The following is a 26,787-nucleotide window of genomic DNA, read 5'->3' on the forward strand; positions in this document are numbered from 1 at the left end:
AGGCTAGATACTGATGTCTCTGAATGGACAGAGACCTGGCAGTCTGACAGACAGGCTTGATACTGATGTCTCTGAATGGAGAGAGACCTGGCACTCTGACAGACAGGCTAGATACTGATGTCTCTGAATGGACAGAGACCTGGCACTCTGACAGACAGGCTTGATACTGATGTCTCTGAATGGACAGAGACCTGGCACTCTGACAGACAGATACTGATGTCTCTGAATGGACAGAGACCTGGCACTCTGACAGACAGGCTTGATACTGATGTCTCTGAATGGAGAGAAATACTTGGCACTCTGACAGACATTAAAATTTCACTAGACAATGTTTACTTGTCTTGTGTTTAAAAAAAAATAATTAATGGCATCAGCCAATATGTGGAGGGAGAAACCCTGTGTATTCTGAACCAGGATCAGGTATCAGTCAATATGAGGAGTGAGAAATCCTGTGTATTCTGTACCAGGATCAGTCAATATGAGTAGGGAGAAATCCTGTGTATTCTGTACCAGGATCAGGTATCAGTCAATATGGGAGGGAGAAACCCTGCATATTCTGAACCAGGATCAGGTATCATTCAATATGGGGAGGGAGAAACCCTGTGTATTCTGGACCAGGATCAGGTATCATTCAATATGGGGAGGGAGGAACCCTGTGTATTCTGAACCAGGATCAGGTATCATTCAATATGGGGAGGGAGGAACCCTGTGTATTCTGGACCAGGATCAGTCAATATGGGGAGGGAGAAACCCTGTGTATTCTGAACCAGGATCAGGTATCAGTCAATATGAGGAGGGAGAAATCCTGTGTATTCTGTACCAGGATCAGTCAATATGAGGAGGGAGAAATCCTGTGTATTCTGTACCAGGATCAGGTATCAGTCAATATGGGAGGGAGAAACCCAGCGTATTCTGAACCAGGATCAGTCAATATGGGGAGGGAGAAACCCTGTGTATTCTGAACCAGGATCAGTCAATATGGGGAGGGAGAAACCCTGTGTATTCTGAACCAGGATCAGGTATCAGTCAATATGAGGAGTGAGAAATCCTGTGTATTCTGTACCAGGATCAGTCAATATGAGTAGGGAGAAATCCTGTGTATTCTGTACCAGGATCAGGTATCAGTCAATATGGGAGGGAGAAACCCTGCGTATTCTGAACCAGGATCAGGTATCATTCAATATGGGGAGGGAGAAACCCTGTGTATTCTGGACCAGGATCAGGTATCATTCAATATGAGGAGGGAGGAACCCTGTGTATTCTGAACCAGGATCAGGTATCATTCAATATGGGGAGGGAGGAACACTGTGTATTCTGGACCAGGATCAGTCAATATGGGGAGGGAGAAACCCTGTGTATTCTGAACCAGGATCAGGTATCAGTCAATATGAGGAGGGAGAAATCCTGTGTATTCTGTACCAGGATCAGTCAATATGAGGAGGGAGAAATCCTGTGTATTCTGTACCAGGATCAGGTATCAGTCAATATGGGAGGGAGAAACCCAGCGTATTCTGAACGAGGATCAGTCAATATGGGGAGGGAGAAACCCTGTGTATTCTGAACCAGGATCAGTCAATATGGGGAGGGAGAAACCCTGTGTATTCTGAACCAGGATCAGGTATCAGTCAATATGAGGAGTGAGAAATCCTGTGTATTCTGTACCAGGATCAGTCAATATGAGTAGGGAGAAATCCTGTGTATTCTGTACCAGGATCAGGTATCAGTCAATATGGGAGGGAGAAACCCTGCGTATTCTGAACCAGGATCAGGTATCATTCAATATGGGGAGGGAGAAACCCTGTGTATTCTGGACCAGGATCAGGTATCATTCAATATGGGGAGGGAGAAATCCTGTGTATTCTGTACCAGGATCAGGTATCAGTCAATATGGGAGGGAGAAACCCAGCGTATTCTGAACCAGGATCAGTCAATATGGGGAGGGAGAAACCAGGATCAGTCAATATGGGGAGGGAGAAACCCTGTGTATTCTGAACCAGGATCAGTCAATATGGGGAGGGAGAAACCCTGTGTATTCTGAACCAGGATCAGTCAATATGAAGAGGGAGAAACCCTGTGTATTCTGAACCAGGATCAGTCAATATGGGGAGGGAGAAACCCTGTATATTCTGGATCAGGGAACTCCTGTTATATACGGGACATCACACAGGATAACACTTCTTCTATGGTTTTACTCTGACAGACAGGCTTGATACTGACACTTCTTCTATGGTTTTATGAAAAGGATGGTTTATTCTATATGGACCTGTTACTACATTTAAAAGTTATCAAAACACTTAGTTTTAGAATATCTACAGAAACTCAGCATTCTCATATTGATCTGTAGCAGGTATTTGGGTACACTGCAGCATCCACCGAGAGGCTCTTGGGTACACTGCAGCATCCACCGAGAGGCTCTTGGGTACACTGCAGCATCCACCGAGAGGCTCTTGGGTACACTGCAGCATCCACCGAGAGGCTCTACACTGCAGCATCCACCGAGAGGCTCTTGGGTACACTGCAGCATCCACCGAGAGGCTCTTGGGTACACTGCAGCATCCACCGAGAGGCTCTTGGGTACACTGCAGCATCCACCGAGAGGCTCTTGGGTACACTGCAGCATCCACCGAGAGGCTCTTGGGTACACTGCAGCATCCACCGAGAGGCTCTTGGGTACACTGCAGCATCCACCGAGAGGCTCTTGGCTACACTGCAGCATCCATCTAGAGGCTCTTGGGTACACTGCAGCATCCACCGAGAGGCTCTTGGGTACACTGCAGCATCCACCTAGAGGCTCTTGGGTACACTGCAGCATCCACCGAGAGGCTCTTGCTGCCAAGGGAATACCTGACAGCTCGAAAGGTGTTTTGGACACTACAGTGAAAATGGTTCACTTAAAACAAGGGCCCTGAACTCTTGTGCATTTTCTGCGATATGGGCAGCGACCATGTAACGCTTCTACAGCATACAGAAGGGCGCAGGTTATCAAGGGGCAAAGTATTGACCGTTTTTTTTTAAATTAAATTTAAATTGAGTTTTCTTAACTGAACATAATTTAAACTTGTCTGACTGCTTGCATGATAGGCCAGTCTTGTGAGAAACCCATCTGGGTGATGTCTTTTCTCGCCTGAATGATGTGAATCTAGGATTACAGGGACTCTCCGCAACTATGTGCAGGATAAAATTGAGGCTATGATTTAAGAAGTTGGAGCTCCTCTCTGTCTGCATTAACAAGGACAACACACAGGTTGGAGCTCTTCTCTGTCTGCATTAACAAGGACAACACACAGGTTGGAGCTCCTCTCTGTCTGCATTAACAAGGACAACACACAGGTTGGAGCTCCTCTCTGTCTGCATTAACAAGGACAACACACAGGTTGGAGCTCCTCTCTGTCTGCATTAACAAGGACAACACACAGGTTGGAGCTCCTCTCTGTCTGCATTAACAAGGACAACACACAGGTTGGAGCTCCTCTCTGTCTGCATTAACAAGGACAACACACAGGTTGGAGCTCCTCTCTGTCTGCATTAACAAGGACAACACACAGGTTGGAGCTCCTCTCTGTCTGCATTAACAAGGACAACACACAGGTTGGAGCTCCTCTCTGTCTGCATTAACAAGGACAACACACAGGTCTTTCCATCATTGTATGATTTTTTTTTTGTGTTTGTAAATGAACTCGAGCTTACGGACAATGTCAAATGTGATATAGTGAAGCACCTGAGTGAGTTGGGTGCTCAATTAAGCAGGTACTTTCCCGAAACGGATGACACAAACAGGATTCGTTAATCCCTTTCATGCCCTGCCTCCAGTCCACTTACCAATATCTGAACAAGAGAGCCTCATTGAAATTGCAACATGCTGTTCTGTGAAAATGTAATCAGAAGCCACTACCAGATTTCTGGATCGGGCTGCGCTCAGAGCTTTGCCTTGGCAAAGCACACTGTTAAGACATTGATGCCCTTTGCAACCACGTACCTATGTGAGAGTGAATTCTTGGCCCTCATGAAAACTAAATACAGACTCAGACTGTGTGTGGAAAATGATTTAAGACTGAAACTCTCTCCAATACAACCCAACATTGCAGAGTTATGTGCATCCTTTCAAGCACACCCTTCTCATTAACCTGATGAACAAATAAGGTTTTATAGATGGTTAAATAAAGAGGAAAATGATGTGCTCTAACCCTGGTGCTAGAGGGGGTACACTACTGGATCTCTGGCATCTCACCGTACATCTGCCTGTAGTTACTGAACTCTGAACCCTGGTGCTAGAGGGTGTACACAACTGGATCTCTGGCATCTCACCGTACATATTGAACTCAACCTGCAGGAGGTTTGTTGTGACTGAGTGGAGAGGAAACCGCTGCGGACAAGGTTCTGACAGATGGGGTGTGTCTTGGTGGTGGCAAGGACACACCCACATCAAACCACACCCCCAAGCCAACTCACGTTTGGCTTCTGTCATGGCCGCCAGCATTTCTTGAGGAGCAAGCCAAAAAAACGAGGCCAAATCAGCGGGTGTAGTTCCCCTTCAAGCTCTTTTGTCTTCTTACATCCGTCCAAAAGGGAACTTTTAATTCATCAATTAAGGCAACCAGATCTCATGAATTAATGATTTGAATGAGGTTTAATATAAATGAGTGTCTCCGCTGTGCATTGTGTTACTGCTTAGTGTTTGACCTGCTTTGCTTCTGGTCCAGAGAGATCGCTGACCATTTGTTTGTATTACAGGATTTGCATATTGCCTGTGTAAGCCAGGTTTTCGCCTTTGAAAAGTATTCTGTTGGGGCTCTGAACTCAGACAAAGATAATAAATGGAAGGATGCGGAACAAAGTGCATTGTAGGAGAAGCTCATTCACATTCCTCATACCCTTCGGCTGATCTCTCTCTCTCTCTCTCTCTCTCCAACCCTCTCCTCCACTTCCCTTTTCTCTTTCTTTATCTCCCTCTGTTCTCCCTTACCCCCGCTCTCTCCCTCTACCCTGTTCTCTCCCCAGCTCTGTCCTTCTCCCCCGCTCTCTCCCTCTACCCTGTTCTCTCCCCAGCTCTGTCCTTCTCCCCCGCTCTCTCCCTCTACCCTGATCTCTCTCTCTCTCTCTCTCCAACCCTCTCCTCTCCTCCACTTCCCTTTTCTCTTTCTTTATCTCCCTCTGTTCTCCCTTACCCCCGCTCTCTCCCTCTACCCTGTTCTCTCCCCAGCTCTGTCCCTCTCCCCCATTCTCCCCTCTCCCCGCTCTCTCCCTCTACCCTGTTCTCTCCCCCCGCTCTCTCCCTCTACCCTGTTCTCTCCCCAGCTCTGTCCCTCTCCCCCGCTCTCTCCCTCTACCCTGATCTCTCCCCAGGTCTGTCCCTCTCCCCCATTCTCACCCTCTCCCCCGCTCTCTCCCTCTACCCTGTTCTCTCCCCAGCTCTGTCCTTCTCCCCGCTCCCTCTCCCTCTCTCCCCACCCTCCCCTACCCTGTTCTCTCCCCAGCTCTGTCCCTCTCTCTCCCCAGCTCTGTCTCCCCCCTCCCCTCTCCCCCGCTCTCTCCCTCTACCCTGTTCTCTCCCAGCTCTGTCCCTCTCCCCCATTCTCCCCCCTCTCCCCGCTCTCTCCCTCTACCCTGTTCTCTCCCGCTCTCACCCTCTACCCCGCTCTCTCCCTCTCCCCCAGCTCTCTCCCCCTCTCCCCTCCCCTGTTCTCTCCCTAGCTCTGTCCCTCTCTCCCTCTACCCTGTTCTCTCCCAGCTCTGTCCTTCTCCCCCGCTCTCTCCCTCTACCCTGTTCTCTCCCCAGCTCTGTCCCTCTCCCCGCTCTCTCCCTCTACCCTGTTCTCTCCCCAGCTCTGTCCCTCTCCCCGCTCTCTCCCTCTACCCTGTTCTCTCCCCAGCTCTGTCCCTCTCCCCTGCTCTCTCCCTCTACCCTGTTCTCTCCCCAGCTCTGTCCCTCTCCCCGTTCTCTCCCTCTCCCCCATTCTCTCCCTCTACCCTGTTCTCTCCCCAGCTCTGTCCCTCTCCCCCGCTCTCTCCCTCTACCCTGTTCTCTCCCCAGCTCTGTCCCTCTCCCCTGCTCTCTCCCTCTACCCTGTTCTCTCCCCAGCTCTGTCCCTCTCCCCCATTCTCTCCCTCTCCCCCTCTCTGCTTTTGTCTTGCGGTTGATGAAGTGCCATTTTGCTCTGTGTTCGTCTCCACCTATCATTATACCACCGTGTCACTCAGGATTATTTAGGCTCTGATTCAGTTTTTCCTGTTCATCAGAAGCTGGATGTAAACTGGGCTGAGAGAATATTAGCAGCGAAGGGCAGGATGGAAACTGGAATGAGAGAATATTAGCAGCGATAGGGCAGGATGGAAACTAGAATGGGAGAATATTAGCATTTAAACTGTCATGATAACCTCCTCACCTGTAATGATAACCTCTTCACCTGTCATGATAACCTCCTCACCTGTCATGATAACCTCCTCACCTGTCATGATAACCTCCTCACCTGTCATGATAACCTCCTCACCTGTCATGATAACCTCTTCACCTGTCATGATAACCTCCTCAACTATCATGATAACCTCCTCACCTGTCATGATAACCTCTTCACCTGTCATGATAACCTCTTCACCTGTCATGATAACCTCCTCACCTGTCATGATAACCTCCTCACCTGTCATGATAACCTCCTCACCTGTCATGATCGCCTCTTCACCTGTCATGATAACCTCCTCACCTGTTATGATAACCTCTTCACCTGTCATGATAACCTCCTCACCTGTCATGATAACCTCCTCACCTGTCATGATAACCTCCTCACCTGTCATGATCGCCTCTTCACCTGTCATGATAACCTCCTCACCTGTCATGATAACCTCCTCACCTGTCATGATAACCTCTTCACCTGTCATGATAACCTCTTCACCTGTCATGATAACCTCCTCACCTGTCATGATAACCTCCTCACCTGTCATGATAACCTCCTCACCTGTCATGATAACCTCCTCACCTGTCATGATAACCTCCTCACCTGTCATGATAACCTCCTCACCTGTCATGATAACCTCCTCACCTGTCATGATAACCTCTTCACCTGTCATGATAACCTCCTCATGATAACCTCCCTCACCTGTCATGATAACTCACCTGTCATGATAACCTCCTCACCTGTCATGATAACCTCTTCACCTGTCATGATAACCTCTTCACCTGTCATGATAACCTCCTCACCTGTCATGATAACCTCCTCACCTGTCATGATAACCTCCTCACCTGTCATGATAACCTCCTCACCTGTCATGATAACCTCTTCACCTGTCATGATAACCTCCTCACCTGTCATGATAACCTCCTCACCTGTCATGATAACCTCCTCACCTGTCATGATGATCGCCTCTTCACCTGTCATGATAACCTCTTCACCTGTCATGATAAACCTCCTCACCTGTCATGATAACCTCTTCACCTGTCATGATAACCTCTTCACCTGTCATGATAACCTCTTCACCTGTCATGATAACCTCCTCACCTGTCATGATAACCTCCTCACCTGATAACCTCCTCACCTGTCATGATAACCTCCTCACCTGTCATGATAACCTCCTCACCTGTCATGATAACCTCTTCACCTGTCATGATAACCTCTTCACCTGCCATGATAACTTCTTCGCCTGTCATGATCGCCTCTTCACCTGTCATGATAACCTCTTCACCTGTCATGATAACCTCCTCACCTGTCATGATAACCTCCTCACCTGTCATGATAACCTCTTCACCTGTCATGATAACCTCCTCACCTGTCATGATAACCTCCTCACCTGTCATGATAACCTCCTCACCTGTCATGATAACCTCTTCACCTGTCATGATAACCTCTTCGCCTGTCATGATAACCTCCTCACCTGTCATGATAACCTCCTCACCTGTCATGATAACCTCCTCACCTGTCATGATAACCTCCTGTCATGCCTGTCATGATAACCTCTTCACCTGTCATGATAACCTCCTCACCTGTCATGATAACCTCCTCACCTGTCATGATAACCTCTTCACCTGTCATGATAACCTCTTCGCCTGTCATGATAACCTCCTCACCTGTCATGACCGCCTCCTCACCTTAGTCTGAAAAGACAGATCCATCATATCCAAATGATTGTGAATTGTGAGATTTTATGAAATTATATGATATTTAATTTTAACCAATTTTAACCATTTTAATTTAGCTCTACAGACCTTCATTAAGACCTATGAGGTTAGCTCTACAGACCATAGAAACCTATGAGGTTAGCTCTACAGACCCTTAAGACCTGAGGTTAGCTCTACAGACCTTCATTAAGACCTATGAGGTTAGCTCTACAGACCATAGAAACCTATGAGGTTAGCTCTACAGACCCTTAAGACCTGAGGTTAGCTCTACAGACCTTCATTAAGACCTATGAGGTTAGCTCTACAGACCATAGAAACCTATGAGGTTAGCTCTACAGACCTTCATTGAGACCTGAAGTTGGACCTATGAGGTTAGCTCTGCAGACCATAAAACCTATGAGGTTAGCTCTACAGACCTTAAGACCTGAGGTTAGCTCTACAGACCTTCATTAAGACTTATGAGGTTAGCTCTACAGACCTTCATTAAGACCTGAGGTTAGCTCTACAGACCATTAAGACCTATGAGGTTAGCTCTACAGACCATTAAGACCTATGAGGTTAGCTCTACAGACAATTAAGACCTATACGGTTAGCTCTACAGACCTTCATTAAGACCTATGAGGTTAGACCTATGAGGTTAGTTCTACAGATCTTCATAAAAACCTATGAGGTTAGACCTATGAGGTTAGCTCTACAGACCATTAAGACCTATGAGGTTAGCTCTACAGACCATTAAGACCTATGAGGTTAGCTCTACAGACCTTCATTAAGACCTATGCGGTTAGACCTATGAGGTTAGTTCTACAGACCTTCATAAAAACCTATGAGGTTAGACCTATGAGATTAGCTCTACAGACCATTAAGACCTATGAGGTTAGCTCTACAGACCTTCATAAAAACCTATGAGGTTAGTTCTACAGACCTTCATAAAAACCTATGAGGTTAGACCTATGAGATTAGCTCTACAGACCATTAAGACCTATGAGGTTAGCTCTACAGACCTTTATAAAAACCTATGAGGTTAGTTCTACAGACCTTCATAAAAACCTATGAGGTTAGACCTATGAAATTAGCTCTACAGACCATTAAGACCAATGAGGTTAGCTCTACAGACCTTCATAAAAACCTATGAGGTTAGACCTATGAGATTAGCTCTACAGACCATTAAGACCTATGAGGTTAGCTCTACAGACCTTTATAAAAACCTATGAGGTTAGTTCTACAGACCTTCATAAAAACCTATGAGGTTAGACCTATGAGATTAGCTCTACAGACCATTAAGACCTATGAGGTTAGCTCTACAGACCTTCATTAAGACCTATGAGGTTAGCTCTACAGACCTTCATTGAGACCTGAGGTTAGCTCTACAGACCTTCATTGAGACCTGAGGTTAGCTCTACAGACCTTCATTGAGACCTGAGGTTAGCTCTACAGACCTTCATTGAGACCTGAGGTTAGCTCTGCAGACCTTCATTGAGACCTGAGGTTAGCTCTACAGACCTTCATTGAGACCTGAGGTTAGCTCTGCAGACCTTCATTGAGACCATTGAGACTTCATTGAGGTTAGCTCTACAGACCTTCATTGAGACCTGAGGTTAGCTCTACAGACCTTCATTGAGACCTGAGGTTAGCTCTGCAGACCTTCATTGAGACCTGAGGTTAGCTCTACAGACCTTCATTGAGACCTGAGGTTAGCTCTACAGACCTTCATTGAGACCTGAGGTTAGCTCTACAGACCTTCATTGAGACCTGAGGTTAGCTCTGCAGACCTTCATTGAGACCTGAGGTTAGCTCTGCAGACCTTCATTGAGACCTGAGGTTAGCTCTGCAGACCTTCATTGAGACCTGAGGTTAGCTCTACAGACCTTCATTGAGACCTGAGGTTAGCTCTACAGACCTTCATTGAGACCTGAGGTTAGCTCTACAGACCTTCATTGAGACCTGAGGTTAGCTCTGCAGACCTTCATTGAGACCTGAGGTTAGCTCTACAGACCTTCATTGAGACCTGAGGTTAGCTCTGCAGACCTTCATTGAGACCTGAGGTTAGCTCTACAGACCTTCATTGAGACCTGAGGTTAGCTCTACAGACCTTCATTGAGACCTGAGGTTAGCTCTACAGACCTTCATTGAGACCTGAGGTTAGCTCTGCAGACCTTCATTGAGACCTGAGGTTAGCTCTGCAGACCTTCATTGAGACCTGAGGTTAGCTCTGCAGACCTTCATTGAGACCTGAGGTTAGCTCTGCAGACCTTCATTGAGACCTGAGAGCTCTGCAGACCTTCATTGAGACCTGAGGTTAGCTCTGCAGACCTTCATTGAGACCTGAGGTTAGCTCTACAGACCTTCATTGAGACCTGAGGTTAGCTCTACAGACCTTCATTGAGACCTGAGGTTAGCTCTGCAGACCTTCATTGAGACCTGAGGTTAGCTCTACAGACCTTCATTGAGACCTGAGGTTAGCTCTACAGACCTTCATTGAGACCTGAGGTTAGCTCTACAGACCTTCATTGAGACCTGAGGTTAGCTCTACAGACCTTCATTGAGACCTGAGGTTAGCTCTACAGACCTTCATTGAGACCTGAGGTTAGCTCTGCAGACCTTCATTGAGACCTGAGGTTAGCTCTACAGACCTTCATTGAGACCTGAGGTTAGCTCTACAGACCTTCATTGAGACCTGAGGTTAGCTCTACAGACCTTCATTGAGACCTGAGGTTAGCTCTACAGACCTTCATTGAGACCTGAGGTTAGCTCTGCAGACCTTCATTGAGACCTGAGGTTAGCTCTGCAGACCTTCATTGAGACCTGAGGTTAGCTCTACAGACCTTCATTGAGACCTGAGGTTAGCTCTACAGACCTTCATTGAGACCTGAGGTTAGCTCTACAGACCTTCATTGAGACCTGAGGTTAGCTCTGCAGACCTTCATTGAGACCTGAGGTTAGCTCTACAGACCTTCATTGAGACCTGAGGTTAGCTCTACAGACCTTCATTGAGACCTGAGGTTAGCTCTACAGACCTTCATTGAGACCTGAGGTTAGCTCTGCAGACCTTCATTGAGACCTGAGGTTAGCTCTGCAGACCTTCATTGAGACCTGAGGTTAGCTCTGCAGACCTTCATTGAGACCTGAGGTTAGCTCTACAGACCTTCATTGAGACCTGAGGTTAGCTCTACAGACCTTCATTGAGACCTGAGGTTAGCTCTACAGACCTTCATTGAGACCTGAGGTTAGCTCTACAGACCTTCATTGAGACCTGAGGTTAGCTCTACAGACCTTCATTGAGACCTGCTCTGCAAATGACCAGTTTTTTTTTCTCTCCCTGAAATCAGCCGTTGTCCCTTAATTGTTCATTTAGTATAATATAGTCGATGCTGCGAGCATCAAGATGAATAGACTCAGTTGAATGTGTGAATAGCACAGCAATTAGACCATATTGATTGGACCAGACTAAGGTCAAATTCACGTTTTTTTTTCTTCTTGAACCACAATGAATCATAGACATTGTGATAGACTCTAGCTACACTACTTGATCAAAAGTATGTGGACACCTGCTGGCCAAACATCTCATTCCAAAATCATGAGCATTAATATGGAGTTGCTTTTGCTGATATAACTGCCTCCACTCTTCTGGGGAGGCTTTCCACTAGATGTTGGAAAATTGCTGCGGGGACTTGTTTCCATTCAGCCACAAGAGCATTAGTGACGTCGGGAGCTGGTGTTGGGCGATTAGGCCTGGAACGCAGTCGGCATTCCAATTCATCCCAAATGTGTTCGATGGGTTTGAGGTCAGGTGCAGGCCAGTTAAGTTCTTCCACACATATCTCGAAAAACCATTTCTGTATGGACCTCAATTTGTGCACCAGGGCATTGTCATGCTGAAACAGGATTGGGCCTTCCCCAAACTGTTGCCGCAAAGTAGGAAGCACAGAATCGTCTGGAATGTCATTGTTTGTGTCAGGTTTTGGCCAGGGTTGTTCCGGTTTTTGGTCACTAGATGCCCCCATTGTGCCTTTTGACCTTTTGTTTTCCCTTGATCCCCATTATTATTTGCACCTGTGCCTCGTTTCCCCTGATTGTATTTAAACCCTTTGTTTTCCTCAGTCCTTTGCTCTGTGTTTGTATGTTAGCACCCAGCCCTAGTACTCTGTGAACTCTTGTTGATCCCGGTGGACTCTCTTGTGGAATTCTGTTTTTTGTTCTTGTTTGTTTGTTTGTTTTTGAGTATTTTTTGAGGCTTTTTGTGCTATACCTTCCACCTTGTGGATTTACCTTTTTGTCTTGGAGGATTACCTTTGTTCTTGTGGAATTCCTTTTGAAGTTGTGGAGTTACATGTTTTCCTGAAGAACTTCATTTTTTACTTCATTAAATACATCGTCTCAAGTACTGCTGTGTCTGCCTCATCTTCTGGGTTCTGCCAACTATTCGTGGCTCAGTTGGTTAAGTGACTGTTTCTCACTCCGGAGACCCGGGTTCGTAACCGGGTCCTGACAGTTTGCTGAAGCGTTACGATTTCCCTTTACTGGAACTAGTGGGCCCGAACCATGAAAACCAGCCGAAGACCATTATTCATCCTCCACCAAACTTTACAGTTGACACTATGCATCCGGGCAGGAAGTGGTCTCCTGGAATCTGCCAAACCCAGATTTGTCCATCGGACTACCAGATGGTAATGTGGGATTCATCACTTGCTTCCACTCAGTCCAATGACGGCAAGCTCTACAGCGCTCCAGCCGATGCTTGGCATTTCGCATGGTGATCTTAGCCTGGTGTGCAGCTGCTCGGCCATGGAAACCCATTTCACGAAGAACAGTTCTTGTGCTGACGTTGCTTTCAGAGGCAGTTTTGAACTCAGTAGTGAGTTTTGCAACACGAGGACAGACTATTTCGACGGTTCCGTTCTGTGAGCTTGTGTGGCCTACCACTTCGTGGCTGAGCCGTTGTTGCTCTTAGACGTTTGAATAACTTCCTTAAAACTTTTAACTAAACGTTTATACAAGACTTTGTAATAACACTGCTAGCTTAGTTTGGGTTAACTGTTTTGAACTTCAACCACAGATAGAACACATGGAATGAATGGAATGAATCACGCAACACAAATGTATTTTCTATTGTGACATGGCACCAGTGAGATTCAAACCTGCAATCTTGTGTTCTCTATCCATGGAATCCAGGATGGAACCATGTTTTTAGACATAAACTTCTTCATTTTTAGAGTCTATTCAAACAGACCCCATTTCAAAGGAAACGAGTACTCATTAAGATCAGGTATGGCCAATTAATGGGCTCGCCTGAACACACTTAACAAAGAGAGGATAGAAACAGTTTCACTGAGAAAGGAAAGTATATTTAAATAACAGTCTTAGATTGTTCTCTGAATGTTACTGAAGTTTTCTTGTGTTTTTTTAATGAAAAGTTCTTCACCTTCTTTGAACAATTTGAGAACATGACTTTAAAGTGGAACTGATGATATTTTAACTACTTTGCAAATATGAAACAAACAATATCAGTGAAAAAGATCAAATACCCAGTTTAAAGCTACAAAACCAAAACCAACAAAACCAACTTTATAAGAGGTTTTAAAAAATAAGTTATATTTGACTCAAAATTCCAAAATTCCATAATGTAGAGTAAGGCATTGTTGTCGGAATAGATTCAATGGATGACTAATATAACTAATTCACCAATAAATGTCTTGGTAATCCAACAAATATTGATATCAAGTTGTAAATTACAGCCTGGTACATTGTTTGATGCATGCAGCTATTCGGGATTCACTGTTTCAGTTTCGATGACTACTAAAACGGACACATGTAACTAAGGCTGTGAATGTCAATACAATCAAACGAGCAAGGAGCAAGGACAGTGACCACCAGACAGTCATAACGTGGCTAATAGACTAGCGCATCTATTCATGTGTCTATTTATTTAGTAAGCTAAAAACACAGAGCCTAATATTAGCTAGTTAGCTAACTAGCTGTTTGAGGATGGCATTTGAGATGCTGGTGTCATTTGGTTAGCTAGCAGGACATGTGAATCACTTTGCTAGCTAGCTATGCTGAACTTGAACAACCATCCACAGTTAGCATATCAATCAAATGTATTTATAAAGCCCTTTTTACGTCATATAAAGCTCTTTTTACATGGCTAATTTGCATATAGGTCTACTGTAGCTCTGATTGGCTATGGTTCACTGGTCTGTGTAGAGTCCGGTCCTGGACAAGACTGACACATTTCTATTGGGTTTTATTCACTGCAGTGTACTAATTGTCCAAAAGCACATCTGCTTTCCTGTATATTGCTATAGAATCTATATTGATATGGAATTTTCACAAATGCCTTACGTCATTCCCAAACATTCTAGGAAAGTATGAAAACGTGAAAAATGACCATATCTAAGTGCTCGCTTCCCAGAAAATGTCCCAAAAATATATAATAATAATAATTTTATAGAAACAATTGGCATATTCTTGCTGGGTTGTGTATATAAACAGATTTGAACTAGATTTAATGTTGTTAAAATGCTGTCAGTTCCACTTTAAATAGAACCATGAGGAAACCTGTAGGAAACGTTCTGCTGAAGGTCTGAACTCCCCCAAGAAGAACGTTGCTTCTTAACGATCTCTGATCTATTTGAGGACATTCCTAGAACATTACCAAAATGTTAATGAAATGTTACCATGTTTGAACTTTTCGGAAACCTTCTGTTACAGTAATGAAATACCAAAGAAAATAATATTATTTTGCCAAGTTCCTTAAATGTGCGGAGTGCGCTCCAAAGCCAATAAATTATCCTGCACCATTTCCAGAAAGTTGTGGCAAGGTTGTATGCAAAAGAACTATACTATCACCAAGATCTAATAAACATATGGTTCTCAGAACATTGTGTGCTAGCTGGGTAGCTACTGAAACAACCTCATGACATAACTGTCCAGAATCATTCCACTTCAAAAAGCACAGGAAAAGATGATTTTGATACCCACCATCTCAGATTGTTCTGAAGTCGTTTCTGTAATTATTTAGCAGTCCGGCAACATTATTTTGTTGAAAATAATTTTTATCTCAGAGAACTTATGCTAATTAATTGCACCCAAATTTGCCATTTTAATTGATAGGATTCAGATAATATTCAATAAATATAGTATCCAAAATCCAATTTGGAACAAACTTTTTCCTACCAATGAGTAAGACATGAGGAAACAGTCCTCTATATTTGTCAGGTAGTATGTAGCTGCGGCTTGGAGTATTGCTGCTCCATACTATGTAAGTTATTCCCTGTGAATCTGGTGTTTATTTCTCCCCTATTCAGATACATTATTTCCCATAAAGTAATGTGAAAGTACTCTATTTTGACCACTAGATGCCGCTGTTCCTGCTATACCGCCACACACTTATCAATTTTTCTGTACATTTGTTTATTGTATAGATCACAACATTTATTTTTTTGCAAAATTGTGTCAGAAAAACAATAGATTTGTCTCATTATGAAAATACATTGTGGTCATCCTCACAACTCAAGCCTGTCCTCCATGAAAGCGATGATCAGATGGGAAGGCCATCCCTTAACACAAAGATGAATGGACTCCTGTATTGAATCAAACCTTTTCATTTACTCTGCTTTCCTCCCCACTCTGTCTTCTTCATTCAGACTGTCTTTTCAATAGCCTGCTGTGCTCCAACCAAATACACTAATGTCACCCTGGGCCTATCAGTCTGTCTGTAAGAGCATCTAGCATCACCATGGTGATGCTGTGTTGTTGAATTTGAGATGTAAAAACACAATTTCAGAAAGGGATACAATACATTATTAATATTATTATTAAGGTGGAGGGAGGGAGAGAGACAGGAGGGGGAGGTGGAGAAAGAGAGAGGTGGAGAAAGAGAGAGGTGGAGAAAGAGAGAGAGGAGGAGGTGGAGAAAGAGAGAGGGGGAGGTGGAGAAAGAGAGAGAGAGACAAGAGGTGGAGGTGGAGAAAGAGAGAGAGAGCAGGAGGTGGAGAAAGAGAGAGGGGAGAGATAAGAGGTGGAGGTGGAGAAAGAGAGAGAGGTGGAGAGACAAGAGGGGGAGGTGGAGAAAGAGAGAGGGGGGAGGTGGAGAAAGAGAGATAGATTGAGAAAGAAAAAGAGATAGAATAGAGAGGTCACAATACTGTGTCATTCCAGATGGGTAGTCACACCTCATTAACCTGCTCTGTGTCATTCCAGATGGGTAGTCACACCTCATTAACCTGCTCTGTCTAATTCCAGATGGGTAGTCACACCTCATTAATCTGCTCTGTGTCATTCCAGATGGGTAGTCACACCTCATTAACCTGCTCTGTCTAATTCCAGATGGGTAGTCACACCTCATTAACCTGCTCTGTGTCATTCCAGATGGGTAGTCACACCTCATTAACCTGCTCTGTCTAATTCCAGATGGGTAGTCACACCTCATTAACCTGCTCTGTGTCATTCCAGATGGGTAGTCACACCTCATTAACCTGCTCTGTGTCATTCCAGATGGGTAGTCACACCTCATTAACCTGCTCTGTGTAATTCCAGATGGGTAGTCACACCTCATTAACCTGCTCTGTGTCATTCCAGATGGGTGGTCACACCTCATTATCCTGCTCTGTGTCATTCCAGATGGGTAGTCACACCTCATTAACCTGCTCTGTCTAATTCCAGATGGGTAGTCACACCTCATTAATCTGCTCTGTCTAATTCCAGATGGGTAGTCACACCTCATTAACCTGAGCTGTCTAATTCCAGATGGGTAGTCACACCTCATTAACCTGCTCTGTGTCATTCCAGATGTGTAGTCACACCTCATTAACCTGCTCTGTGTCATTCCAGATGGGTAGTCACACCTCATTAACCTGCTCTGTGTCATTCCAGATGGGTGGTCACACCTCATTAATCTGCTCTGTGTCATTCCAGATGGGAAGTCACACCTCATTAACCTGCTCTGTGTCATTCCAGATGGGTAGTCACACCTCATTAACCTGCTCTGTGTCATTCCAGATGGGTGGTCACACATCATTAATTTGCTCTGTGTCATTCCAGATGTGTAGTCACACCTCATTAACCTGCTCTGTGTCATTCCAGATGGGTAGTCACACCTCATTAATCTGCTCTGTGTCATTCCAGATGGGTAGTCACACCTCATTAACCTGCTCTGTGTCATTCCAGATGGGTAGTCACACCTCATTAACCTGCTCTGTGTCATTCCAGATGTGTAGTCACACCTCATTAACCTGCTCTGTGTCATTCCAGATGTGTAGTCACACCTCATTAACCTGCTCTGTGTCATTCCAGATGGGTAGTCACACCTCATTAACCTGCTCTGTGTCATTCCAGATGGGTAGTCACACCTCATTAACCTGCTCTGTGTCATTCCAGATGGGTAGTCACACCTCATTAACCTGCTCTGTGTCATTCCAGATGGGTAGTCACACCTCATTAACCTGCTCTGTGTCATTCCAGATGGGTAGTCACACCTCATTAACCTGCTCTGTGTCATTCCAGATGGGTAGTCACACCTCATTAACCTGCTCTGTGTCATTCCAGATGGGTAGTCACACCTCATTAACCTGCTCTGTGTCATTCCAGATGGGTAGTCACACCTCATTAACCTGCTCTGTGTCATTCCAGATGGGTAGTCACACCTCATTAACCTGCTCTGTGTCATTCCAGATGGGTAGTCACACCTCATTAACCTGCTCTGTGTCATTCCAGATGGCTACCCGAGAGATGAGATGATTTACAAGTGGAGGAAGAACTCTGTGGAGACATCCGACCAGAGGTCCTGGAGACTCTATCAGTTTGACTTCATGGGCCTACGCAACACCTCACACATCGTCAAGACAACAGCAGGTAAGGTTGTCTACCGTTAGTGTTATATTTGGTAATAATGTATTGTAATGAATGTGTATGTGAGTGTTCTGAGTCATGAATAAAGATGTTAACTGATACCCTGTCTCCTGCTGGTCACTATCTCTCTCTATCCCTCTAAACTGACATCTCTTGCAGAGTTTACCCATAGCAATTCGTAAGAGTAAGAGGCCCAGCCAGAGCCCGGACTTAAACTTGATCGAACATCTCTGGAGAGACCTGAAAATAGCTGTGCAGCAACACTCCCCCTCCAACCTGACAGAGCTTGAGAGGATCTGCAGAGAAGAATGGGAGAAACTCCCCAAATACACAGACTGTTGTCCTCCCCATTCGGTAGCAACTTCTCCAACACTCGATTTAATCCATTTGACTTTTCTCCGCATTGAGGAACAATCTCCTTTTGACTCCAAAATTTCTAGGAACTTTTATAGACTCTTCAGCAGACAGAGAAAGAAACCCTTCAATTATTGTGAAGATAACTTTTCACGAGCTCTGGTCCTTACATAATTGTGCAACCACAGTTTTTTTGTGCTTTCAAGACAAAAGGGAACTCAATAAAAATAAAAATAAATAGTTCAAATCAGTGATCTTCAGGTTGGAAATGTCTGAGCTTTAGATAGATGCAGAGTTTCAGACTTTGAATTCAGAGTTGGATGACCATTCAAAATTATTTTTCAAGTCAGAGTGTGTTTGTTTCCCCCGAGTTCTTAGTTGTCTTGAACGCACTGAAGTCTGAAGTGAAGAGATTTCTGAGTTCCCAGTTGTTTTGAACACAGCATTTCTGTTAGCTCCCTACATCATCACTACAAGCGCTACGTTATTCGCCAGACACTCTTACACGCCCACATTCTGGATACACCAAGCACAGAGAGTGACTGATCAAACCGTCAATGGAAAGGCAAAAGCGAAATGCTCAGCGAGAGAGAGAGAGATAAAAACATACAAAACCCCTCCCCCTGAGTGATTAATAATGGTTAATAATTGCGTAATTTTCCATAGTTTCCAAACAGAATTGTTTTTGTTTTTCCCTCCAACTCAGACCACTCCCATATTCTTGCTAGAGAAATTGTTCTTTGCTAAGACGCAAAAAATGCCATTTTACCATTTTCATTTAGAACAATAAAGTAACTTTTGTTACATGGAAATTATTTGATATTGAGAAACAAAATGGCTGCATTGGATCTTTGAATAGATTTGTTGGTTCTATTACTGTCATCGTTTCAGTCCATGTTGGTTCTACTACTGTCATGGTTTCAGTCCATGTTGGTTCTACTACTGTCATGGTTTCAGTCCATGTTGGTTCTACTACTGTCATGGTTTCAGTCCATGTTGGATCTACTACTGTCATGGTTTCAGTCCATGTTGGTTCTACTACTGTCATGGTTTCAGTCCATGTTGGTTCTACTACTGTCATGGTTTCAGTCCATGTTGGATCTACTACTGTCATGGTTTCAGTCCATGTTGGTTCTACTACTGTCATGGTTTCAGTCCATGTTGGATCTAATACTGTCATGGTTTCAGTCCATGTTGGATCTACTACTGTCATGGTTTCAGTCCATGTTGAATCTACTACTGTCATGGTTTCAGTCCATGTTGGTTCTACTACTGTCATGGTTTCAGTCCATGTTGGATCTACTACTGTCATGGTTTCAGTCCATGTTGGATCTACTACTGTCATGGTTTCAGTCGATGTTGGATCTACTACTGTCATGGTTTCAGTCCATGTTGGATCTACTACTGTCATGGTTTCAGTCCATGTTGGTTCTACTACTGTCATGGTTTCAGTCCATGTTGGATCTACTACTGTCATGGTTTCAGTCCATGTAGGATCTACTACTGTCATGGTTTCAGTCCATGTTGGTTCTACTACTGTCATGGTTTCAGTCCATGTTGGTTTTACTCCTGTGGACTTTCTAGTCCATACTGTTTCTACTGCTGTGGCCTGTTCTAGTCAATGCTGGTTCTCTCACTGGACAGGTGATAAGGTCCAAGCAATGCAGTCGGTTTTACACCTCTCCTCTCCCCAGGTAATAGGGTCCAAGCCATCCAATCCATTTTGTCGACTTCTCTCCCCAGGTGATGAGGTCCATGCCATTCAGTCCATGTTCCTCTCCTCTTCCCAGGTGATAAGGTCCAAGCCATTCAGTCCATGTTCTTCTCCTCTCCTCTCCCCAGGTGATGAGGTCCAAGCCATTCAGTCCATGTTCCTCTCCTCTCCCCAGGTGATGAGGTCCAAGCCATTCAGTCCATGTTCTTCTCCTCTCCTCTCCCCAGGTGATGAGGTCCAAGCCATTCAGTCCATGTTCTTCTCCTCTCCTCTCCCCAGGTGATGAGGTCCATGCCATTCAGTCCATGTTCCTCTCCTCTCCCCAGGTGATGAGGTCCAAGCCATTCAGTCCATGTTCTTCTCCTCTCCTCTCCCCAGGTGATAGGGTCCAAGCCATTCAGTCCATGTCCTTCTCCTCTCCTCTCCCCAGGTGATAGGGTCCAAGCCATTCAGTCCATGTCCTTCTCCTCTCCTCTCCTCTCCCCAGGTGATAGGGGCCAAGCCATTCAGTCCATGTTCCTTCTCCTCTCCCCAGGTGATGAGGTCCAAGCCATTCAGTCCATGTTCCTTCTCCTCTCCCCAGGTGATGAGGTCCAAGCCATTCAGTCCATGTTCTTCTCCTCTCCTCTCCCCAGGTGATGAGGTCCAAGCCATTCAGTCCATGTCCTTCTCCTCTCCTCTCCCCAGGTGATAGAGTCCAAGCTATTCAGTCCATGTTCCTCTCCTCTCCCCATGTGATGAGGTCCAAGCCATTCAGTCCATGTTCTCCTCTTCTCCCCAGGTGATTACATAGTGATGACAGTGTTATTTGACCTGAGCAGAAGGATGGGCTACTTCACCATCCAGACCTACATCCCCTGTATTCTCACCGTGGTGCTCTCCTGGGTCTCCTTCTGGATCAAGAAAGACGCCACACCAGCCAGAACAGCTCTAGGTAGGCGAACCTCACCGAGCGGTTTTACCTACTTTTACTAGGTTCTACTTCTAGGTCCTTAGCCTGGGTACCAGTCTGTTTAAGCCACCATGCCACTCCTTGTCATGACAAACATTTGAGGAGTGGCATGAGTCTACAAAACAAGCTGGCGCCCAGCCTCTAGGTCTTACAATGCATGATGATGCCTGCAGGCTTTACTGAAGTAGTGTTGCCCTTAAAAAATAACTAGTACATGTACAACTGTGAAATACTGAAGGATTTAATTAGTTGGCATTCCAGTAATTTTTGTATTTTTTTCGTGAAAGGATTGGGATTTAACTTTATAATCTTTATATCATGATTCAGTGAATTCAGATATGTGTGGAAGTCAGTGAAATACTAGAGAATATCGAAAGCTGTTTATGCTTTGATTGTTACATTTAGAAAGGAACTTTGACCCCAGCCTACATGAAAATATTGGTAGGGCAAAGTCGATCAACAAAGCTCCTCCGCATCAAACCCAGCACAGTACTGGCCATAAATACAATGTTAACTCATCAAGTTTTGAGTCACACACACAAACATTCTAAAATTTGGATTATGATCAGTTTATGGCTACTTCACATATCTTAAACTCTTATTGCACAGAAGACCACGGTAGTGGGGCATACTTTATAGAGTAGGCTAGCTAGGAAGACCACGATAGTGGGGCATACTTTATAGAGTAGGCTAGCTAGGAAGACCACGGTAGTGGGGCATACTTTATAGAGTAGGCTAACTAGGAAGACCACGGTAGTGGAGCATACTTTATAGAGTAGACTAACTAGGAAGACCACGGTAGTGGGGCATACTTTATAGAGTAGGCTAGCTAGGAAGACCACGGTAGTGGGGCATACTTTATAGAGTAGCCTAACCAGGAAGACCACGGTAGTGGGGCATACTTTATAGAGTAGGCTAGCTAGGAAGACCACGGTAGTGGGGCATACTTTATAGAGTAGGCTAACTAGGAAGACCACGGTAGTGGGGCATACTTACTCCCGAATGGGGCAACATTCTAAGGCACTGCATCTCAATGCTTGGGACGTCACTACAGACACCCTGGTTCGAATTCAGGTTGTATCACAATCGGCCGTGATTGGGAGTCCCATAGGGCGGCGTGAGATTGTCCCAGCGTTGTCTGGGTTTGGACGGTGTAGGCCGTGATTGGGAGTCTCATATTGTCCCAGCGTTGTCTGGGTTTGGACGGTGTAGGCCGTGATTGGGAGTCTCATATTGTCCCAGCGTTGTCTGGGTTTGGACGGTGCAGGCCGTGATTGGGAGTCTCATATTGTCCCAGCGTTGTCTGGGTTTGGCCGGTGTAGGTCGTGGTTGGGAGTCTCATATTGTCCCAGCGTTGTCTGGATTTGGGCGGTGTAGGCCGTGATTGGGAGTCTCATATTGTCTGGGTTTGGACGGTGTAGGCCGTGATTGGGAGTCTCATATTGTCTGGGTTTGGACGGTGTAGGCCGTGATTGGGAGTCTCATATTGTCCCAGCGTTGTCTGGGTTTGGGCGGTGTAGGCCGTGATTGGGAGTCTCATATTGTCTGGGTTTGGCCGGTGTAGGCCGTGATTGGGAGTCTCATAATGTCTGGTTTTTGGCCGGTGTAGGCCGTGATTGGGAGTCTCATATTGTCTGGGTTTGGCCGGTGTAGGCCGTGATTGGGAGTCTCATATTGTCCCAGCGTTGTCTGGGTTTGGACGGTGTAGGTCGTGATTGGGAGTCTCATATTGTCTGGGTTTGGGCGGTGTAGGCCGTGATTGGGAGTCTCATATTGTCTGGGTTTGGCCGGTGTAGGCCGTGATTGGGAGTCTCATATTGTCTGGGTTTGGACGGTGTAGGCCGTGATTGGGAGTCTCATATTGTCTGGGTTTGGACGATGTAGGCCGTGATTGGGAGTCTCATATTGTCTGGGTTTGGCCGGTGTAGGCCGTGATTGGGAGTCTCATATTGTCTGGGTTTGGCCGGTGTAGGCCGTGATTGGGAGTCTCATATTGTCTTGGTTTGGCCGGTGTAGGCCGTGATTGGGAGTCTCATATTGTCCCAGCGTTGTCTGGGTTTGGCCGGTGTAGGCCGTGATTGGGAGTCTCATATTGTCCCAGCGTTGTCTGGGTTTGGCCGGTGTAGGCCGTGATTGGGAGTCTCATATTGTCTGGGTTTGGACGGTGTAGGCGGTGATTAGGAGTCTCATATTGTCTGGGATTGGACGGTGTAGGCCGTGATTGGGAGTCTCATATTGTCTGGGTTTGGCCGGTGTAGGCCGTGATTGGGAGTCTCATATTGTCTGGGTTTGGCCGGTGTAGGCCGTGATTGGGAGTCTCATATTGTCCCAGCGTTGTCTGGGTTTGGACGGTGTAGGCCGTGATTGGGAGTTTCATATTGTCCCAGCGTTGTCTGGGTTTGGCCGGTGTAGGCCGTGATTGGGAGTCTCATATTGTCTGGGTTTGGCCGGTGTAGGCCGTGATTGGGAGTCTCATATTGTCTGGGTTTGGACGGTGTAGGCCGTGATTGGGATTCTCATATTGTCCGGGTTTGGCCGGTGTAGGCCGTGATTGGGAGTCTCATATTGTCCCAGCGTTGTCTGGGTTTGGCCGGTGTAGGCCGTGATTGGGAGTCTCATATTGTCTGGGTTTGGACGGTGTAGGCCGTGATTAGGAGTCTCATATTGTCTGGGTTTGGACGGTGTAGGCCGTGATTGGGAGTCTCATATTGTCTGGGTTTTGCCGGTGTAGGCCGTGATTGGGAGTCTCATATTGTCTGGGTTTGGCCGGTGTAGGCCGTGATTGGGAGTCTCATATTGTCCCAGCGTTGTCTGGGTTTGGACGGTGTAGGCCGTGATTGGGAGTCTCATATTGTCACAGCGTTGTCTGGGTTTGGCCGGTGTAGGCCGTGATTGGGAGTCTCATATTGTCTGGGTTTGGCCGGTGTAGGCCGTGATTGGGAGTCTCATATTGTCTGGGTTTGGACGGTGTAGGCCGTGATTGGGAGTCTCATATTGTCCGGGTTTGGCCGGTGTAGGTCGTGATTGGGAGTCTCATATTGTCCCAGCGTTGTCTGGGTTTGGCCGGTGTAGGCCGTGATTGGGAGTCTCATATTGTCCCAGCGTTGTCTGGGTTTGGACGGTGTAGGCCGTGATTGGGAGTCTCATATTGTCCCAGCGTTGTCTGGGTTTGGCCGGTGTAGGCCATGATTGGGAGTCTCATATTGTCCCAGCGTTGTCTGGGTTTGGACGGTGTAGGCTGTGATTGGGAGTCTCATATTGTCTGGGTTTGGCCGGTGTAGGCCGTGATTGGGAGTCTCATATTGTCCGGGTTTGGCCGGTGTAGTCCGTGATTGGGAGTCTCATATTGTCCCAGCGTTGTCTGGGTTTGGCCGGTGTAGGCCGTGATTGGGAGTCTCATATTGTCCCAGCGTTGTCTGGGTTTGGACGGTGTAGGCCGTGATTGGGAGTCTCATATTGTCCCAGCGTTGTCTGGGTTTGGACGGTGTAGGCCGTGATTGGGAGTCTCATATTGTCCCAGCGTTGTCTGGGTTTGGACGGTGTAGTCCGTGATTGGGAGTCTCATATTGTCTGGGTTTGGCCGGTGTAGGCCGTGATTGGGAGTCTCATATTGTCCGGGTTTGGCCGGTGTAGGCCGTGATTGGGAGTCTCATATTGTCCCAGCGTTGTCTGGGTTTGGCCGGTGTAGGCCGTGATTGGGAGTCTCATATTGTCCGGGTTTGGCCGGTGTAGGCCGTGATTGGGAGTCTCATATTGTCCCAGCGTTGTCTGGGTTTGGCCGGTGTAGGCCGTGATTGGGAGTCTCATATTGTCCCAGCGTTGTCTGGGTTTGGACGGTGTAGGCCGTGATTGGGAGTCTCATATTGTCTGGGTTTGGCCGGTGTTGGTCGTGATTGGGAGTCTCATATTGTCTGGGTTTGGCCGGTGTAGGCCGTGATTGGGAGTCTCATATTGTCTGGGTTTGGACGGTGTAGGCCGTGATTGGGAGTCTCATATTGTCTGGGTTTGGCCGGTGTAGGCCGTGATTGGGAGTCTCATATTGTCCCAGCGTTGTCTGGGTTTGGCCGGTGTAGGCCGTGATTGGGAGTCTCATATTGTCCCAGCGTTGTCTGGGTTTGGACGGTGTAGGCCGTGATTGGGAGTCTCATATTGTCTGGGTTTGGCCGGTGTAGGCCGTGATTGGGAGTCTCATATTGTCCCAGCGTTGTCTGGGTTTGGCCAGTGTAGGCCGTGATTGGGAGTCTCATATTGTCCCAGCGTTGTCTGGGTTTGGACGGTGTAGGCCGTGATTGGGAGTCTCATATTGTCTGGGTTTGGCCGGTGTAGGCCGTGATTGGGAGTCTCATATTGTCTGGGTTTGGACGGTGTAGGCCGTGATTGGGAGTCTCATATTGTCTGGGTTTGGCCGGTGTAGGCCGTGATTGGGAGTCTCATATTGTCCCAGCGTTGTCTGGGTTGGGACGGTGTAGGCCGTGATTGGGAGTCTCATATTGTCCCAGCGTTGTCTGGGTTTGGACGGTGTAGGCCGTGATTGGGAGTCTCATATTGTCTGGGTTTGGACGGTGTAGGCCGTGATTAGGAGTCTCATATTGTCTGGGTTTGGGAGTCTCATATTGTCTGGGTTTGGCCGGTGTAGGCCGTGATTGGGAGTCTCATATTGTCCCAGCGTTGTCTGGGTTTGGCCGCTGTAGGCCGTGATTGGGAGTCTCATATTGTCTGGGTTTGGACGGTGTAGGCCGTGATTGGGAGTCTCATATTGTCTGGGTTTGGACGGTGTAGGCCGTGATTGGGAGTCTCATATTGTCTGGGTTTGGCCGGTGTAGGCCGTTATTGGGAGTCTCATATTGTCTAGGTTTGGCCGGTGTAGGCCATGATTGGGAGTCTCATATTGTCCCAGCGTTGTCTGGGTTTGGACGGTGTAGGCCGTGATTGGGAGTCTCATATTGTCCCAGCGTTGTCTGGGTTTGGACGGTGTAGGCCGTGATTGGGAGTCTCATATTGTCTGGGTTTGGCCGGTGTAGGCCGTGATTGGGAGTCTCATATTGTCTGGGTTTGGCCGGTGTAGGCCGTGATTGGGAGTCTCATATTGTCCCAGCGTTGTCTGGGTTTGGACGGTGTAGGCCGTGATTGGGAGTCTCATATTGTCCCAGCGTTGTCTGGGTTTGGCGGTGTAGGCCGTGATTGGGAGTCTCATATTGTCTGGGTTTGGCCGGTGTAGGCCGTGATTGGGAGTCTCATATTGTCTGGGTTTGGACGGTGTAGGCCGTGATTGGGAGTCTCATATTGTCTGTTAGGACGGTGTAGGCCGTGATTGGGAGTCTCATATTGTCTGGGTTTGGACGGTGTAGGCCGTGATTGGGAGTCTCATATTGTCTGGGTTTGGCCGGTGTAGGCCGTGATTGGGAGTCTCATATTGTCTGGGTTTGGCCGGTGTAGGCCGTGATTGGGAGTCTCATATTGTCCCAGCGTTGTCTGGGTTTGGACGGTGTAGGCCGTGATTGGGAGTCTCATATTGTCCCAGCGTTGTCTGGGTTTGGCCGGTGTAGGCCGTGATTGGGAGTCTCATATTGTCTGGGTTTGGACGGTGTAGGCCGTGATTGGGAGTCTCATATTGTCCGGGTTTGGCGGTGTAGGCCGTGATTGGGAGTCTCATATTGTCCCAGCGTTGTCTGGGTTTGGCCGGTGTAGGCCGTGATTGGGAGTCTCATATTGTCTGGGTTTGGACGGTGTAGGCCGTGATTGGGAGTCTCATATTGTCTGGGTTTGGCCGGTGTAGGCCGTGATTGGGAGTCTCATATTGTCTGGGTTTGGCCG

At 46.6% G+C, this 26,787-nt stretch overlaps 1 protein-coding gene across 1 annotated transcript in view; it reads left to right on the plus strand.

Moving 5' to 3' along the window:
• The window catches only part of LOC115123447 (gamma-aminobutyric acid receptor subunit gamma-3), a 428,918-nt gene that overhangs the window by 359,129 nt on the left and 43,002 nt on the right, over window positions 1–26,787 (plus strand). The window contains exons 6-7 of the mRNA XM_065009375.1: window positions 17,819–17,956; window positions 20,803–20,955. Coding sequence (XP_064865447.1) covers window positions 17,819–17,956; window positions 20,803–20,955 — 291 coding nt within the window. The remainder of the gene's footprint in view (window positions 1–17,818; window positions 17,957–20,802; window positions 20,956–26,787) is intronic.

This window comes from Oncorhynchus nerka, linkage group LG24 (genome assembly GCF_034236695.1).
Source record: "Oncorhynchus nerka isolate Pitt River linkage group LG24, Oner_Uvic_2.0, whole genome shotgun sequence".
NCBI classification, from domain to species: Eukaryota; Metazoa; Chordata; class Actinopteri; order Salmoniformes; family Salmonidae; genus Oncorhynchus; species Oncorhynchus nerka.